The following is a 17,202-nucleotide window of genomic DNA, read 5'->3' as shown; positions in this document are numbered from 1 at the left end:
TTTTTTTTTTTTTTTTTTTTTTACCTTTGCATTTGTATCCTTGTTTGATTATACCCCAGAGCTGTAACAAAAGAGAACTGAATGTTAGGACATCTGAAGAGAAATCTGGAAGGCAAACCGGGCCCCAGCAAAGGAAGTCCTCGGATGCTTCAGGACTGAAGGGCACAAACAGGATGTAGCTGCTCTTAACACCCTTCCTGTGGGAGAGAGGAGCCCTCTGCAGCCCACGCCAGCTGTGGTGATAACATGGGTTCTGCTTCCCTTTTCTTCCCCGGAGCCAAATGGGAGGCGGAGTGGGAAACTACATGCGCTGCTGGGCTTTGATGGAATTTACAGGAGAGAAGACTGCCCGGTCTCCGGAAGCCCCTCGTTCCCTCTGCCTTCATTTCCGTGACACTAGCTGCTGCTCTGGGCCCCTTAACGGGAAATACAGCAAACTGAGAGGTACACTTATTAATCTGGATTTTGGCACTCATTTTCTGAGTATTTGTAGTGCACTTTGAATACAGAATCGATCTTCATTATTCACATATTGAGGCTCCTCAGTTTGCTCTGTGCGTGGTTTTTGCCAAGCTAAAGTCAGGTAGAAAAGGCTCGGATTCTTCCCACCACAGTTAATAAGTAAGAAGTGATCGTGAAATAAAAATTATAGGCAGTCATTGTTTTGGACGAGGGTGCTGCACTGGGATCCAGCGGACCAGACTATAAATCAAAATGAAGTCACTGATGAAACCAAGAGGAAACTAAGCTTTGTACCCAACCTTCCCAGAAACCAGGAGAAATTGAGAGATAACTGCCAAATTTCCCAAAGAGGCCAGTTTCAACTTCATGGTAACGAAGTTCCCTATGTCTTCATCCTTCCACAGTCTGAAGGGAACCAATGAGTTATTTCTTTATTCTTTATGTCTCTTTTCCCTGCCTCACCAGGAAAGTAACTTGGATACAACCAATCTGCTTTTTGTTCTTTATTTCTGCTTTCTTCAGCTCTTTTCTGTCCATAAAACCAACCTCTCATGCCTGGTTCTCTGGGCCATTCATTCTACTTTATAGAAGAAATAGTGTCTGGTTCTACAATAAAAACTAAAGCCAAGTAGCTTGAAGCCAAGGTACTGTAATGTTCCGATTTGTTCAACATGACACACGGCCAGGAGAGCTTTGAGGGCTAGGCATCAATAGAGAGTCTGCCTGGGCAGCTCAGGAAGTGTCCTGGGTGGTATCTTTGCTCCTGACAGATTCCTTCTAGAGCCACGAGGAAGGTGACCTTGCCATGTTCCTCCTTTGCCCCCCAGCACTGGCACATGGGCACCATGAACACCAAACAACTATAGTACTGGGCTGTGTTCAGCAAAATGGGCTTAGCTCAAGTTGGAAAAGCTGCCTGCCCAACCTAGTCCATGGTTAGGTTAGGTGGGTTCTCTTTACTTAATAAAATGATGTTGAAAGAAGCAGGGCCAGCGGCCTCCTGGGCAGGTGTGGGTACTGTCCCCAGTGTATCAATGGCACTGGGCAACATGGCCTTCTCAGAAGAGTCAGCAGTTGCTAAGGAGCAACTCAAGGACATCATTAAGATGGCTTCTTAGCCGGGCATGGTGGCGCACACCTGTAATCCCAGCACTTGGGAGGCTGAGGCAGGAGGATCGCTGTGAGTTCGAGACCAGCCTGGGCTACATAGTGAGTTCCAGGTCAGTCTCAACTACACAGTGAGACCCTGTCTCAAAAAAAAAGAAAAAAAAAGACAGCTTCTTTCCTCTCCTTGACTGTCAAACTCTACCAATGGAAAGCTCAAAAGATTCCCCTGAGCCTTCAAAGTTACTTGGGGGAACAGGAACATAGAGCCCTGGAGAATGGGAATATAAAATAAAAATATAATAGAGATGGAGGGAGGGGGAAGGGAAGTAAAAAAGATTAAGATATCATATATTTGTGTACCAACTCCCCAAGATCAAGTATTCATTATGTGTTCTCAAACATATACTAACTTGAAATTTTTTTAAAAAAATAAACTTAGTAGACAGTTGGGTGTGGTGGTGCACACTTATAATCCCAGCACTCTGGAAGGCTGAGGCAGGAAGGTCACAAGTTCAAGACTAGCCTGAGCAACTTAGTGACTCAGCAAGATAGGAAGGACTATTGGAAAACTAGTGGGTAGCAAGGCTCAGGAGTGGAGAGGAGACCAGAAGAGAGATGGGCACAAGAAAGGGCTGTGAGTGGCGAGGACAGTCACATCTTGCCGTGAACTATGAGAATTTTTAAGGTGATCCAGCTGGCTTCTCCTTTGTAAAATGTGAGCGTGATGATCCAGGGAATTAAATAACTTTACAAGGGCCCACAGCCTGGAGCACTCTAGAACAAAAATTGTTCTGACATGTACTGAACTCCTGCTATGTGAAAGGCACAGTTTTAAGCCCTTTGCCTAGAATAACGCACTCAGTGCTCATGTTTTCCATACAGGAATAATATTTTCCACATTTTCAGATAAGGACTCTGACGTACACAGAGGTGAAGTCACTTGGTGGGGTCTCGGCTAGTGAGTAGGGACAGAAGCATGTGTCACCTAAGGGAAACACAGGGAGCCATTGCTTCTGGGTGTCCCTGTGAGTGAGCAGAGCCATGGGTAGGACCAGAAAGGACATGAGGTAAGAGGGGGTTTCCTAAATGCAGGTATAGAACCTCACAGCACAGCTGCAGGCCCTGCTGGACAGTCTGGTCAGCGGGGCAGGGGGGGACAGTACTAATGCTCCTTTAAAAACCAGAACACCAACCAGGAAACTCACTTGGGTGAGTGGGCCAGCCAAGGACAGCAGGAGGTGACCTCATGTAGATGGGTGTGTGGGAGGATTTCCCACGGTCCTCTGTCTGCCGTGATGTTTGGAGGAGTTCTCTCTGGTGTAAGGGGCACTGGACTGAGAGTCAGGAGACCTAGCTATGGCTCCCAGTCCTGGTTCCACTGCTAATAATCTGTGTGACCTCAAGGAAGTCACTTGACTTCTCTAGATCCCAGATTTTCATCTACAAAAGACCTGTGATAGGCGGGCGTGGTGGCACACGCCTGTAATCCCAGCACTAGGGGGGGCTGAGGCAGGAGGATCGCTGAGTTTGAGACCAGCCTGGGCTGCATAGTGAGTTCCAGGTCAGGTTCAACTACATAGTGAGACCGTGTCTCAAAAAACCAAACAAACAAACAAAACAACAACAAAAGACCTGTGATCAGGGATAACCAATGCCTTTCACTTCTGGAATCCTACTTCTGAAATAAATACACTGCAGGGTAAGTGGTTTCTGTTGGTGTCTTTCTTCCCTTTGAAGTGGAATTTATGTCCAGAGCAGATAATCCAGGCACTGGAAGAGTGGTTCCTTCTGTTTCCTCACAATACCTTTATGTGACACACCTTTAGGGTTCTATTTGGAAATTCCTTTGAAAACCAATGCACTTTTTAATGTATGTGAATGGAGACCAGATCAGATGTACCAACTGGATGAAGGGAGACAGGATAGAAGGCTGGATAGCAAGGTCAAGGAGAGACCCGAAGAGCTGGTAGGAGCCTCTGACTCTCATAGCCACCAAAGGACAGATGGGCCATCCTGACTTGGCTGAGCTGCGCCATGCCTGACAGCCTGACCTCTGTCCAGTGGGTCCCACTTTGCAGGACGGTGTCACACACAGCCCCATCCTGCGTCAGCATTTGGGGTCTAGATACTCCCTAAACTTCCCATCAGAATAGAGAACTGGAGACCCACGGTGCATTCATTTTACAATAAAGTGGTTGGTGATGTGCTCCAGAGGAAGACACCACGTGAAGAGGAAGTTCTCCTTCCCTGGAGTGGGTAGGGAGAGTGAGTAGGCTGTCCTTGACCCTTGACCACAGGAGCTGCTATGACCACTTTGAGCTGATCTTTGCTGAAAGAGCTGTCTCTTATTTACCACTCTCAGAGGTGGGTGTGCTTGAATAGAAACTCCACTCTTGGGCTTCCCAATGCCATTTTTTTTTTTTTGAGATAGGATCTCACTATGTAGCCCAGGCTGGCTCCAAACTTGTGGCAACCCTCCTGCCTCAGCCTCCCGAGTGCTGGGATTATAGGTGGGTACCACTATGTCCAGCTCCAAAGGCAATTCTTCAAGAATGGGATGGGAAAAATATAATATGATGGTAACATAAAATACCAAACAAACGTTCAGTGGGTCAATACTGGGACATGATGCTGAATACAGCTGACATAAGTGAGCTCCAGTATTGAGAAAAATCATCCTACTCACTTGTGTCCTGGGCCGCCATCAACTGAAATATATTTGTCATTTTCTTGAAGCTGGGTATTAACTAGAAAACAGGCAGAGCCCAACAGCCTCTGTCTAAGGCCAGGGCCAAAGGCTGACCCCACTTTCCAAAGAATTACAAACATGGGGGACAAAGTGTACAATCTTCAGGTGTCCCTCTGGGGTGGGCCGAGAGTAGGACTGAGACTCAGAATTTGTGTTTAGGTCTCAGCTCTGGTAGTTATGAGCCACAGGCCCCTGGGACCTGGCTTAGCCTCTCTGCCCTTCTCTATCTTATAGACAAAATTAGAGGAGTAAAACAGCTGCCGCAAGGACTGACTGTGAGAATCGATTATATTCACGTCCATGGAAGTAGTCTGTTACTGTTGAGGGTTAAGTAAATGGTATGTATTATGGTAACCATCTTCTCTCCAAAAGATGTTTCTCCTTTTAGAGTTGAGAATTTTGAGCCATGCCATGAAGGATTTCTCCTGACATTAATGCCATATAGATGAGTACTAGAAGGAACTAGCTACGACGAATGCTCCCACTAACAGCAGCCACTTACGAACACTGGCAACAAATGCCAGGCCTCTGGGCTGACCGACACCTTTCTCCTGGTAGCAGTTAGCAGACAAATGGTTCTCTCCAGCTAAGAGGCTTCCCTTCCTCGCCAGCACTGTATTCTTAGAACATAGCTAAGCTCACCGATCTTGCTTTTGCTTTTATTTAATCCTTAATTTCATGGAACCAGCATGTTTTACTTCAGATCAAAAGCAGAACATGGCCTCTGTTTAGTGTGCCATTTTCCTACTTTTTCAGAATGCTGCAAAAATAACCGCACACAACAGAAACAAGACTTACGAATCCAGCACAGTGTTCACAGAAGGTTGGCTTGAGATAGGTCATCTCCTGAAAGTTATGGATAAATCCTGGTCCCATTTTACAGTGCAGTTGGGATTTGGCTCTCAGGAAATAGGCCATCATTTCGTCTTTACTGATCAAGCCATCCCTGTTAGGACAATCAAAGAAGAGAAGCACCCTTGAATTCCATATGGCTAAGTAGTTGCCACACTTCAATTACCCACCTTCCAAAGCTTTGTGGCCCAAAGCAGATGAGAATATTCATTGGCCTGTTACTTCTGAAAGAAGGAGAGGGCCTTAAAGGACAGCTTCAGGTGTTCAAAGCCTTTTTCAGAAAGTATGCAGAAAATTACGCACTTGTAAAGGCAGCGTAAGTGAGTCGGAGTGTGTGGGACCATGCACATAAGTGCATACATGTGGAGAATGTCTCCCTCCTTCCTCAGGAGTAGCTTCCGGAAGGGCTTCCTTCTAGCCCTTGCCTAGCAATAGGGTTGCACGGATGAAGCTGTGGCTGGAGGTGGGGAAACTGTACTAACTGGGCCTGATGTTCTCACATCTATTCAGCCTCACACCGTGAAGGCTGCCTGCTGGGTGATCTTTCCATTCAGCTCTCGCTGCTCAGAGCCTAATGATTACAGCAATTCTTATAGATCTTCCCCAAATAGAACTAACGTTTAATTCCACCCACCTTGCTCCCCACCCGCCCCAGTTCATTACATACTCTGGCTTTTTTCTCAAAAAAGATCAAATCTACTTGACATAGGTGAGCTCCACATTGTCCTCTCCTCACTGTCAGGTATTGGAGCCCCTACCCTTCCTGGCTAGTTCACGGTTTCTATCTCCTCTGTCTTCTCCTGGGTCCTCCTACGGCACAGGAAGGGGTGCTCTCATCTCCATTTTTCAGCCTCTGCGGGATTCTGCACCTTCCAGGATCTGCTCAATCTCTTCATCTCTTTCATCCTCTGTTTGCAAATACACTTGAGACTTTTCAGCGTAATAAATCCCTTTCCTCAGGCTTGCTGTCGTTTCACAACTGTCTTGTCTTCTCTCCTTTGTATCCCCAAAGTTTTTTAAAACAGTCTTTATCAGACTGCCCACTTCCATCCACATTATTATGGTTTCTATCTAGACGTCCCACCAAAGCCTCATTTGCTCGTAGGTGTGGCTTACGGGAGGTGATTAGATCACGAGGGTGTGAAGCTCAACAGCGGATAGGTCCACTGGGAGGCAAAGCCTGATTGGAGGAGATGAATCACTGGGGGCGTGGCTCGGAAGGGTCGCTCTCCCTCCTCCCTTGGTCCCCTGTGATTTTTCTCACAGCCAGGCAATGACCAGTTTCTCCTCTGCTATGCTGCTCTGCCTTGGAATCAGCTGACTATGCTACAAACATAGCTGCAAACTGTAAGCCAAAAACCTTTCCTCAAGTTGTGGTATTATGTCTCAGCAACAAGAAGGTAACTAAGACAATCCATTATTCCTCACACAGGTAAGATTCTGAGCCTGTATTCTACTGACACTGTGACGGCAGACATTCTCAGTAGCCTCTCCCCAAGGACTCTGCTGACCTCCGCAGCATGTCACATGGGAACGTGTTTCCTTCTGACACTCTCCCTATGTAGACCCTGTGGTTCCGTGTTGCACTGGTTCGTCTTCCTCTCTAGCTCCCCCTTTTTCTGGTTCTTCTTCAGGATCCATTTATTGCCTTCAGACAGTACACGTAGAAGTGAAGTCCCTGAGGGCTTATTCTAAACATAAGCATTTAAGATCTCTTTCTTATCTCATATGCAAGATAATTTAAATAATACCTGATACAATGTATTGATTTTATTTCCTATTAACAACATTTTACTGATAAAATGTATAAAAATTGAAGAGTCATTCCATGTCTTGTTCTTTTTGTGTGTGTGTGACATAGCCCAGGCTGTCCTTGAACTCTCAGTGATCTTCCTGCCTCAGTCTCCCAAGTATTATAGGATTATAGGCATGTGCTGCTATGCCCAGCTGGCCTTAAGAAGAACAAGTTTTCCTGCAATCTCTGCGTTTAAACATAAACACACATAAGGAGCCTGGTTTCCTGTTGAGAGCACATTAATGGAAACAAATTGTGTATAGACCAGGAGATTACAGATACATCGAGATAGATATAAATATAGAGAGGCTCACTGGGTTCACAGCCCAGGGTCGCACTTACTAGAATACAAAGTGAACAGGGCCTCTGGAGCATAATCATAGGCAGCAGCTCTGGCTTAGCCCTTCCATAGCTTAACAGAGAAATTTAGAGCAATGCTTGTTACCTAACATGAGCATTACCTTTCATCATATAAATCTATTACTATTGGAGTTATATCTAAAATGTCCCCCCAGGGACTGGGGATTTATCTCAGTGGTGCTGCCACCTGCTTTGCAAGCCCAAGACCTGAGTTTGATCCCCAGTACTGAAAAAATAAAATGCCCCCCCAAAGGCCCATTGTGTTGAAGGCTGTAGAAGGCCTTTTAAGAAGTGACTGGATCATAAAGGCTTTGGTGGACTAATCTACTGATGAGATCACAATTGGAGGGCATTACCGGGAAGTGACAGAAACAGGAGGTGGGGCCTAACTGAAATTAGTGGATCATGGGGACAGGGCCTTAAGGACTATATCTAGGACCTGACCGCTTCCAACCTGGCTGCCTCTTGTACTCTGTTTCCTGGCTGCCATGACGTGAACAGCCTTCTTTCCACCATGATATTTCTGTCTTGCTACAGTCCTAAAAGTAATGGAACCAATTACTATGGACTAAAACCTCTGAAACCACGAGCCAAAATAAATCTTGCCTCCTTCAAATGTATTTATATCCAGTATTTTATCACAGCAGAGGAAAGCCGACTAACACTGTTACTATCAGGTAGCTGCCCAGGTAGGAGCTACATTTTCCAGCCCCTTTCAGTTTAGGAGGAGGTCATGTGATTACTAATCACTAAGCCAATTTAAAAAGATGTACACATCTCCAAGATTGAAGCCATCAAGATGTAAATTGCAGGTTTTCCTGTTCCCCTCTGGTAATTTTTTGCTTTAAGACAGTGATATTAAAATATAACAGAATTAAAACTTACTGATCTTTGTCTAGTACACAGAAGGAATCCAGGAAGGGGAAGTTGGCAGCTATACTTTCAAAGTCCTCTTGGGAGATGTACCCATCGTGGTCATGATCATAGTTCCTAAACACAGACTGCGAAAGAAAGACAGTATTTACTGAATGGCATTTTGACTTGTTATTTTGAAAGCAATGATAGCATATTATCCTTTCCATCGAGTGGCTTAGAATCTAGCAGGAGAGAGCTAAGTCTGAAAGCCTTTACAACACACAAGGGTAAGTGACTTGTGGGTGATAAAAATACAGCCCCTTGAAGTAGGGATGTAGATTCAGAAAGATTCTTAGAGAAAACAAAGTCTAAACTGAGACCTCAGGGTTGAGTAGGACTAAGGCTTGGGGAACTAACACCGTAATGATAAAAATACCAAGCTTCCGTGTTAAATTATCTCAGAAACTAGAAGTATATGTTTAATGCAATTCCAATAATCCCAGTGGGAATTTTAAATTCTTTATTTACCAATCATCTATTCATCTACCTACCTGCCTACCACTCTGCCTATTTTGACAGAAGGTATTTGTTTTAATTGCACATGCTATATCTAAAGTTTAAATAGAGGGCTGGGGATTTGGCTCAGTGGTGCCGCCACCTGCCTCGAAAGTACAAGGTCTTGAGTTTGATCCCTGGTACCAAAAAAAAAAAAAAAAAAAAAAAAAAAAAAGCGTGGTGTGAATCCCGGTGAAAAAAAAAAAAAAAAAAAAAAAAAGAAAGAAAGAAAAAAGTTCAAATAGAAATGAATACGTTAATAGCTTAAATTTGTTTAGAATAAGTTATAATAAGAAAGAACATGCCCTTTCAGAAATGAACCACTCTGTAAGTCTATTTTTATCAAAACAACATAATACAACTTACTACAGAGAATGAAGTCTTGAAATACATTCATGAAATATTAAAAAGTATGTTTTCAAATTCACAGGGAAATTATGGATTATCCAATAACTGCTGTTTTAATGGCTAATAATCTTACAAAATCAACTGTCCCCAAACTAAACTCCATATGCATTAAATATTTTAATGTGATAATAATAATAAAGCTATAAAAATAACAAAGGAAAGACACAAGAAGCTTTTTTATGTTTCAAAATCTTTGAGTGGGCAGGGGCTGGGGACTCACCTCCGTGGTTCTCCACCTGCCTTGCAAGCTCAAGGTCCTAAATTTGATTCCCGGTACCAAAAAAAAAAAAAAGACATTTCTTTCAATGAGAAAAAAATATCTTTGAGTGGGAAAGGTTTGTCTTAGCATGACATTAAAGTCAGAAGACAAATATATTTTATTAAAATAACATATATGAAGCAAAAAAAGCTCAAGATAAGTAACAGCAAATTATTTGCAACATGAGAGAGCAAAGGCACAAAAGTAAAATAGGCAATCACCAAAGTAAAAAGGCAAAGGGCCAATCCGTCCATGGAAAGGTACCCAACTCTATGAAAATGCATACAAAACTTCTTTTTAAAAATCTCTCCGGTTGGAAAATATTAAATTTTCCCCAGATATGAGACACTAGATGCACTTGGAACAAGAAGGTGAAGTAAACAGCCAGTCTTCCGGGGCAGGCAGGCCCTTCCTTCCTCACCTGCCCTGGCTGAAATTTGGTTCTGTCACTGCCACATCATGCTGAGGCCCCCACTGGACTTTAGGGCCATCTCAGCCCCTCCCTCAGGAGAAATCTCCCAACTGCTGTGAAAATACACAGCAAGTAAAACTATCCAACTCGAAGGATATATCCCTGCCCTCAAGTAATTTAATTTTGGTGACAGACATATTGTGACCCAAATGGGTTTTCACGCATGATTCTAATTCCCCAAAAGTATATCAAGTAGAAAGAAAGGAACTGCAAGTGGCTGAGAGTATGTGGGCAAAGAACACACTGCCAAGATGGACAGGGGGTCATTCCGATAGATTCTCCCCTGAAGGCTAAATTCGTCCCATCTGCCAGAGAGCTGATTTCATGGGCTTCATTGGGTCCGTGAAATCTAACTCTGGGCAATCACAGAACATTCTAGAAAGAGAAAGGAGCATTCTAGTGCTATGTAGTCTCCCTCAGTAACCTACCTCAACTAATTTTCTTATGTGCTTGTTGATGACCGTGGGGTCTGGCTTTGGCATCACCCCAGATGCCCAATCCAGGGGCACCACAGTCTTAGTGGGCGTCGTAGGGGAGGTAGGCTGCTGAAAGAAAGCACACACATTTATCAGCGCAACACTTTTTCACCACTAGGACTAGGGACACTGAGAGAGACAGTTTGTATATTAATAACACTGGTGAAAACTTACATTCACATAGACTAAACTGTTCATTAAACAATCATCCTCTGTGAATGGAATCTGTTCTGTAAGTAAATACGTATTTTGATAGACTATCTTGTTCAATAGCAGGGTAAAGGGGTTCCCCACTCCCCTTATGGGTCAAAGAACTGAACCCAGGGTCTTCACACTGAGCTACATCACCACCCTTTTATTTGTTTGTTTTTAGTACCAGAGATCAAACTCTGGACCTTGCACTTTCAAGGGAGGCAACGGAACCACTGAGCTAAATCCCCAGCCCATCCTCACCCTTTTTATTTTGAGACAAAGTTTTGTGAAGTTGCCCAGGCAGGGCTTGAACTTGTGAAACTCCTGTCTTAGTCTTCCAGAATGCTGGGATTACTACATAGGCAGTTCCACTATTCTTAAATGCAGAAAAATAAAGCCCTCCCAGCCCATCCAAATAGCCTACCCAAGTTCCCCAAATATCACTAAACCATCCTTTTTTATGATTTGTGTTTTATTTCTTATACATGCATATAATACATTTTGATCACATGTATCCCCTTCTTACCCTCCTTCTCCCCCTTATTCTTGTCCTCTTGTCTAACAATAGTCTCCCTCCTTTCAGATCATGTTGGTTTTGTTTTAGATTATATGTATTAGGGAAAACATGTAATACCAGTCTGAGTCTGGCTTAAATCTCTTTCTCTCTTTTTTGTGGGGGGGGTACTGGGGATCTAACTCAGGCCCAAACTCTTCAGCAGTGTGTGCTGAAGCACTACAGTGAATTCAGAGGGCACAAAAAGATATTGCAAACTTCCAAGTGAAATCCGGTCATCCTTAATATGTTTTTGGTTTTTCTTTGTGTGTGTCTGTGTGTGCGTGTGTAGTACCGGGGATCGAACTGGGGACCTTGCACTTGAGAGACAGATGGAGGAACCACTGAGCTAAATCCCCGGCCCCATGACCTCTGTGTCTGATGGAACTGTCTGCTCAGACTGGCAAAACCTCATCCTAAAACTGAAACAGACCTAAAGGAGCACAAAACACACGACTGTGCGGAAATGGCCTTTCCCAACTTGCTCGTGACAGGAGGGATGGTGGAAAAGGCCCTGACCTTGAAGATGAGCCTGGGACTGAGCCCCAGTGGTAACTTCCTGACTGCGAGACCTCCATAAGGCACCTGCGCTGCTCAGGCCCGGTTTCTCAGCTGCCAGGATAGCAGCAATCATGACGCCTGGTGAGGGAGGCCGAGGTGAGAAATCTGCACACAGGCGCCGTGAGGCTTCGCACACAGGCTCCTTGAACACAGGGACGAGGCAGGAGCTTGCAAAGTCCTGCCCTGTAGCTTTGCCTTTCTTTCTAGATCTCTCTTCGTCCTGCTAACTCGAACAGTCTGGAGAACCTAGCCCCAGTGCCTGGGCCGCGCCTCCCTGCTGCTCTGCACGGTCCCTGGGGACAGTGGAGGGGCCCTGCGGGTGGAGCTGAGCCACAGGTGCTGCCCGCCCTGACCCAGGCTTGGGGGCCAGAGAGCAGCTTCAGTCCCCTGCTGCCCGTATTCATAGACTTGGCCTAGACCTGCTGTTCAGCTGGCAAGAAGGCAGTGCTTGAGCGCTTTGTAAGAAAACAGGGCACCAGACAGTTTTATTTTTCCCTTCAACACGCAAGTCTTATTTTCATTGTGAATTTTAAATTCATCCTGGCTTCTTTAGTTTTTCTTTCTTACCTTCCCCCACCTCCCTGTACAGTACTGAGTATTGAACCTAGGGCCTTCGCCCTGAGCTACATTTCAAACCCTTGGTTTTAGTTTTATTTTGAGGCAGGGTTTCCCTAAGTCTCTATGTTCTCCAGGCTGAGCTTGAATTTGTAATCCTCCGGCCTCAGCCTTCCAGAGTCCTGATTACAGTCATGCACAACCATGCCTAGCACAGGCATTTTTTTTAAGTTAGAGCAAAATGTCTAAAATTCAACAGCATACATTTACTAAAGCAACTGTGTGGATGTACAATGTTTATTTACTAGGAGTCAGCCATCCATTAAGTGAGACACTATTCAGTGTGATGCCGAAATTCTAAGCTAGGTTAAACCCTGAAGGAGAAGGTTTGTGAGGTAGGGTCAGGGTATTTGAAATTTATTAAATCTAATTTTGTGTTGAGTGGAATTTGCGTGTGTGTGTGTGTGTGTGTGTGTGTGTGTGTACACAAAAGCTTGGAAGGTTATAACTCATCTTCAAGATAACTTTTTTCCTTTTGTGTCCCATATGTAGGTGTGCTACAGAGGATACAAGAAATAGAAGATCGGCAATATTAACAATAACGGGAATGATGCTCTTCATCTTTATCGCTGTCTTATGGGAAGAAATAATTCTTACACTGTCAAGGTGATGCTGTTTCATCGATAAAATGGGAATAATGTAGATTTTTAAAACTTATATTCCATCTTTAGAACACCAAATACCACTGTAACCACCACTTACTCTAAATGACAAATACTGGTGCTTAGCACTGATCTTAGAAAACAATACCCACCGATTTAGAATTTCTAGGTTCCAGCACCAGTGACAGTCTATAAATATCATCTTCTGTGTGATAGAGGTCCAGAGAGAGCTACAAGGAAAGGAAAAGGGGTAAATACTTGTGCTGGATCCTGTCTTTCTGCTCACATTGCTGGAATATTTTTCAAATTCGTCACTTAAGTCCAATGTCCAATAACTTGAATGAATGCAGAACAATAAAAATATGGCACACAGAGGTGGGAAGCAATGTAAAAAAAAGAAAAAAATCCTGTTGTGATCATTAGCTTCACTAAACCGTCACTTGGTTTGCCTCTCATATTTATGGAGCTACTCCTAAGTGCTAAGTTTTTTTGTTTTGTTTTGTTTGAGACAGTGTCTCACTGTGTAGTTCAGGCTGGCCTTGAACTTGCAGCAGTCCTCCTGCCTCAGCCTCCCGAGTGCTAGGAGTACAGGTGTTTGCCACCAAGCCTCTAAGCACTAAATTCTGAGCAACAGACAAAGGAAACTTGAGGTTTTCACACTCAAGGCAAGGACAGACGCATAGAGTAATACCTATAAATGTAATAAATGCTGCCTTCAAAGCTCGATTAAGGATCTGGGGAAATAAAGAAGAATTAACACAGTTTCTAGTTCTCTCTCTCTATTAACACAGTTTCTAGTTCTCTCTCTCTCTCTCTCTCTTTTTTTTTTTTTTTTTTTTTTTTTTTTTTGTACCAGGGATCAAACTCAGGACCTTACGCTTGCAAAGCAGGCAGAGGAACCACTGAGCTACATCCCTGGCCCAGTTTCTATCTTTTTTGAACACTGTGCTAAGTCCTGGTGATTCACAGTACTATAAAATTATTCCCTGCCCTGAAGAGTAAGTGTTGGGGTAAGACTTAAAACACAAAAAGCCATGTTCACACCAAGCACGCTAAATGTGAGGTGGGTTGTCCCACTCCAAAAGCTCCAGGAGTCCTTCAGGGAGGCAGCACAGTGAGTGTGTAAGAGCAGAGGTTCTGTGGAGCAGCCCAGCTTTGAATACTGGCCTTGGGAGCCAGCCCATTAAGTAAAAAATGGGTGGGATGCACAGAAGTGATTTCCCCCAGCCCTGGAGACTGAACCCAGGGTTCCTGTGTGCCAGGCAAGTGCTGTACCACTGGGCTCCTTCCCCAGCCCTTTTTACTTTGAGTCAGGGTCTCACTGAGTTGTCCCAGCTGGACTTGAACTTGCACTCCTCCTGCCTCAGTCTCCTGAGTAGCTGGGATTACAGGCATGTGTCACTGAGCCCAACTTGAAGAGGAATCTTTTGATAGAGTAGTGCAATGATACGACAATGTATTATTTGGGGAAGGAAAAAAATGAGAGTCTGTAGGCACAAATAACCTAGAGATCTCGCCTCTCAGCTCCACGGCAGGAGAGAAGATGTGTGATGGCCAGCGGGATCTGACACCAGCTCTCTGTCAGGGCAGCAATTGGGAGGTCTGATCTGTGACAACTGGGGCAGCCACTACTGAACACGGCGAATGGGTGACAGCCTGACAACTGATGTCGGGTTGGCAAACTCTTCCGATTTGTCAAGTCAGAACCTGGAACTTCCTATGAAATAGCACCATATTTAAACCCCAGCAATGGCAACCCATTTTTAGAATTCCACACACGCGGAATAAAATATATTTGCCCCAGGCAGTTGCCCACCATTTGTTGAATCCCTCAGCAGATGACTGTTAAGCTTGAAGCCTCTTGAAAGTGGGTAGCCCATCTGTCTTTGCCATATTCGTGCCCTCTTCCCAGCTTGTGGGCTCACAGTTTGGGAGGCTCCACAAAGAGACAAAAAAAAAAAAAAACCAGTGACTTCTTCCTGCAGAATTCTTTGCCATCAGGAGTTAATCTGGACCTTGAGGAGCAAGGTCCTCCTGATTCAGCTTCCGAGTCCTGGGGCGACTGATGAGACAACAGAAGCACCAGGACAGCCAAGCAGAAACCCAAGGGAGCCGCACACTCAGTCAGGAGATGCTTCTTCCAAAGAAACAAAGCCTTCTTGGGTATTTTTCCATGTTAACTGGACAACGGATGCCTAGACGTGGCAAGGGTTTTGTCTTCTCCATATGTTTGTTTTCTCCTAATGAGGAGTGTGAATCTGGACAAGCAGTTAACCCCCCTGAGTTTCAATCTCCTGATCTGTAAAAGCACCAACAAGAGCTCCCCCAACTGGGACGGTGGTGAAGGGTAAATGAGCTAATGAGGGTCTGATCCGGTTGCTTCGAAGGCCACAACTGCAGGGTTTGGCTCCAGTTGGTGCAGCAGCCAGAGGCTGTGACAGGCTGCTTATGTGCGAAGGGGAAGCTGCGCTTGGGGCTACTGCGGCCCTTGCTGCTTTGCCACCTACAATCACACCTCCTGTCTCAGGTCTTTGGGCTTCAAGGAGCTGCCCAAAGAGCGATTGATTCTATGTTCTATGCACCCTTTTGACACTAGCGACAGCTTCTCAGCGTAGTTCAAGAATATCTGCTGAGCCAGGGGTGGTGGCGCACACCTGTCATCCCAGCACTCAGGTGGCTGAGGAAGGAGAATCGCTGTGAGTTCGAGATCAGCCCGGGCTACATAGTGAGTTCCAGGTCAGTCTCCACTACACAGTGAGACCCTGTCTCAAAAACAAACAAACAACAACAACAACAACAAAAGAATATCTGCTGACTCTGGATGCTTCTGATAAGTGTTCCGCTCCATTTACTGGGCAATCCTTTCAGCAAAGATGGTTACGGATTTAGTCTTCATGTTAGGAAGCACTTTGGCGTCAGTGTTCATTGTAAAATAAAATACGCCTGCATGACAAATCCCCGCCACTCATCAGTTTTGCAACTCTTCCCCTTTTTTTAAAAAATGAGACTGTGAAAATACAGGGGCTTTCCAGTTATTTGCATACCCTCAGAACAGTAAAAGTAACCGATAAGGCTAAAAATACTATGAAAAGAATTATACTGCTTTGTGTATCATGAAACAGAAGCCTTGGGTTTCAAAGCTCCTGGTTCCAGATGGTCCCTGAAAGAAGAAACTGCCCCAGTCTGACACCTTGGGGCGTGGCCCTCCTTCCTTCACGTGTCTTGTGGTCTGCCACCCACAACCCAGGGACACAGTGGGGCCAAGGACGTAATGGTCAAGGTGACATAGTTCTGCCCGCTTAAGTCTTGTCCTCTAATTAATCCTTTCACTGCACATCTTCCGAAGAGGGATGGAGAGAAGTCTCACTGTCACTGTGGTCCTGGGGAGTGAACTCAGGCTCTTCATGCTGAGCCGTACTCCCAGTCCTTTTGTTTATTTTTTATTTTGATTCAGGGTCTTGCTAACTTGCTAAGTTGTTTAAGTTAGGCTCAAACTTGCAGTCCTCCTGCTTCAGCGTCCCAGAGCGTTGTGATTACAGGCCTGCACCACTGTGCCAGGCGAGAGGTAGAGAAGTATTATTTTGTACAGAAATGAAATAAAGTAAATTAGTTGTTCATGGTATGCCTACATTGGAGATAAAATGCCCATCCAAAGCAAACCTTCTGCTACAGTTAGGATCTTTGTGCCTCTGTGTGTGTGCGTGCGTTACGTCCCCAGCTCTTTAAAAAGCCTTATTACTTTGAGACAGGTTTTCCTAAGTTGATAAATGGCTCAGTGACCTTGCAATGCACCTGCCTCAGCCTCCAGGAGTGCTGGATTACAAATATGCACCACCACACTCAGCTAGTTTGGATCTTCAATGTCCCCTAAAGGCCCAAGTGAGCTGTTGCTACCTCACGGAAGGTCTAAGAGGTAGGGCTGTGGTGAACTTTAGAACACTGGGACATAACCTTGAAGGGAACTGTGGGGCTACAGCCATTTCTTCTTCTTCCCTCTCTTTGCTTCCTGGCCATGAGAGATCAGTAGCTTTTCTCTGCCTTGTGTAGTTGCCAAGATTGCTGTTCCCACAGGACAAAAAAACTTCCTATACAGTGACCTGAATGGAACTCCTCCTCCTCTTCTCCTTCTTCTTCTTCTTCTTCTTCTTCTTCTTCTTCTTCTTCTTCTTCTTCTTCTTCTTCTTCTTCTTCTCCTTCTCCTTCTCCTTCTCCTTCTCCTTCTCCTTCTCCTTCTCCTTCTCCTTCTCCTTCTCCTTCTCCTTCTCCTTCTCCTTCTCCTTCTCCTTCTCCTTCTCCTTCTCCTTCTCCTTCTCCTTCTCCTTCTCCTTC

The 17,202-nt window shown here is 44.8% G+C and overlaps 1 protein-coding gene and 1 long non-coding RNA gene across 11 annotated transcripts in view; one reads left to right on the top strand and one right to left on the bottom strand.

Moving 5' to 3' along the window:
- The window catches only part of Rasgrp3 (RAS guanyl releasing protein 3), a 116,708-nt gene that overhangs the window by 18,283 nt on the left and 81,223 nt on the right, over window positions 1-17,202 (bottom strand). For 9 of the 10 annotated variants that reach the window (XR_784455.2, XM_010645140.3, XM_033763515.1 and 6 more), the window contains 5 exons: window positions 13,026-13,103; window positions 10,303-10,419; window positions 8,211-8,326; window positions 5,117-5,264; window positions 25-61 (listed from right to left, as the gene is read on the bottom strand). Coding sequence is in view for 9 of the 10 variants with exons in the window: in XM_010645140.3 (XP_010643442.1) it covers window positions 25-61; window positions 5,117-5,264; window positions 8,211-8,326; window positions 10,303-10,419; window positions 13,026-13,103 (496 nt within the window). In the remaining variant the exon portion in view is untranslated. The remainder of the gene's footprint in view (window positions 1-24; window positions 62-5,116; window positions 5,265-8,210; window positions 8,327-10,302; window positions 10,420-13,025; window positions 13,104-17,202) is intronic. The other variant, XM_010645170.3, reaches the window with a different exon arrangement.
- On the top strand, window positions 6,525-13,019 carry LOC117286131. The gene is made up of 3 exons (XR_004517229.1): window positions 6,525-6,602; window positions 11,388-11,752; window positions 12,764-13,019. It is a non-coding gene; the product is annotated as an uncharacterized LOC117286131 (long non-coding RNA).

Source organism: Fukomys damarensis, unplaced genomic scaffold (genome assembly GCF_012274545.1).
Source record: "Fukomys damarensis isolate Sample0158 unplaced genomic scaffold, DMR_v1.0_HiC HiC_scaffold_2, whole genome shotgun sequence".
NCBI classification, from domain to species: domain Eukaryota; kingdom Metazoa; phylum Chordata; class Mammalia; order Rodentia; family Bathyergidae; genus Fukomys; species Fukomys damarensis.
This window is presented reverse-complemented; position numbering and strand designations above follow the sequence as displayed.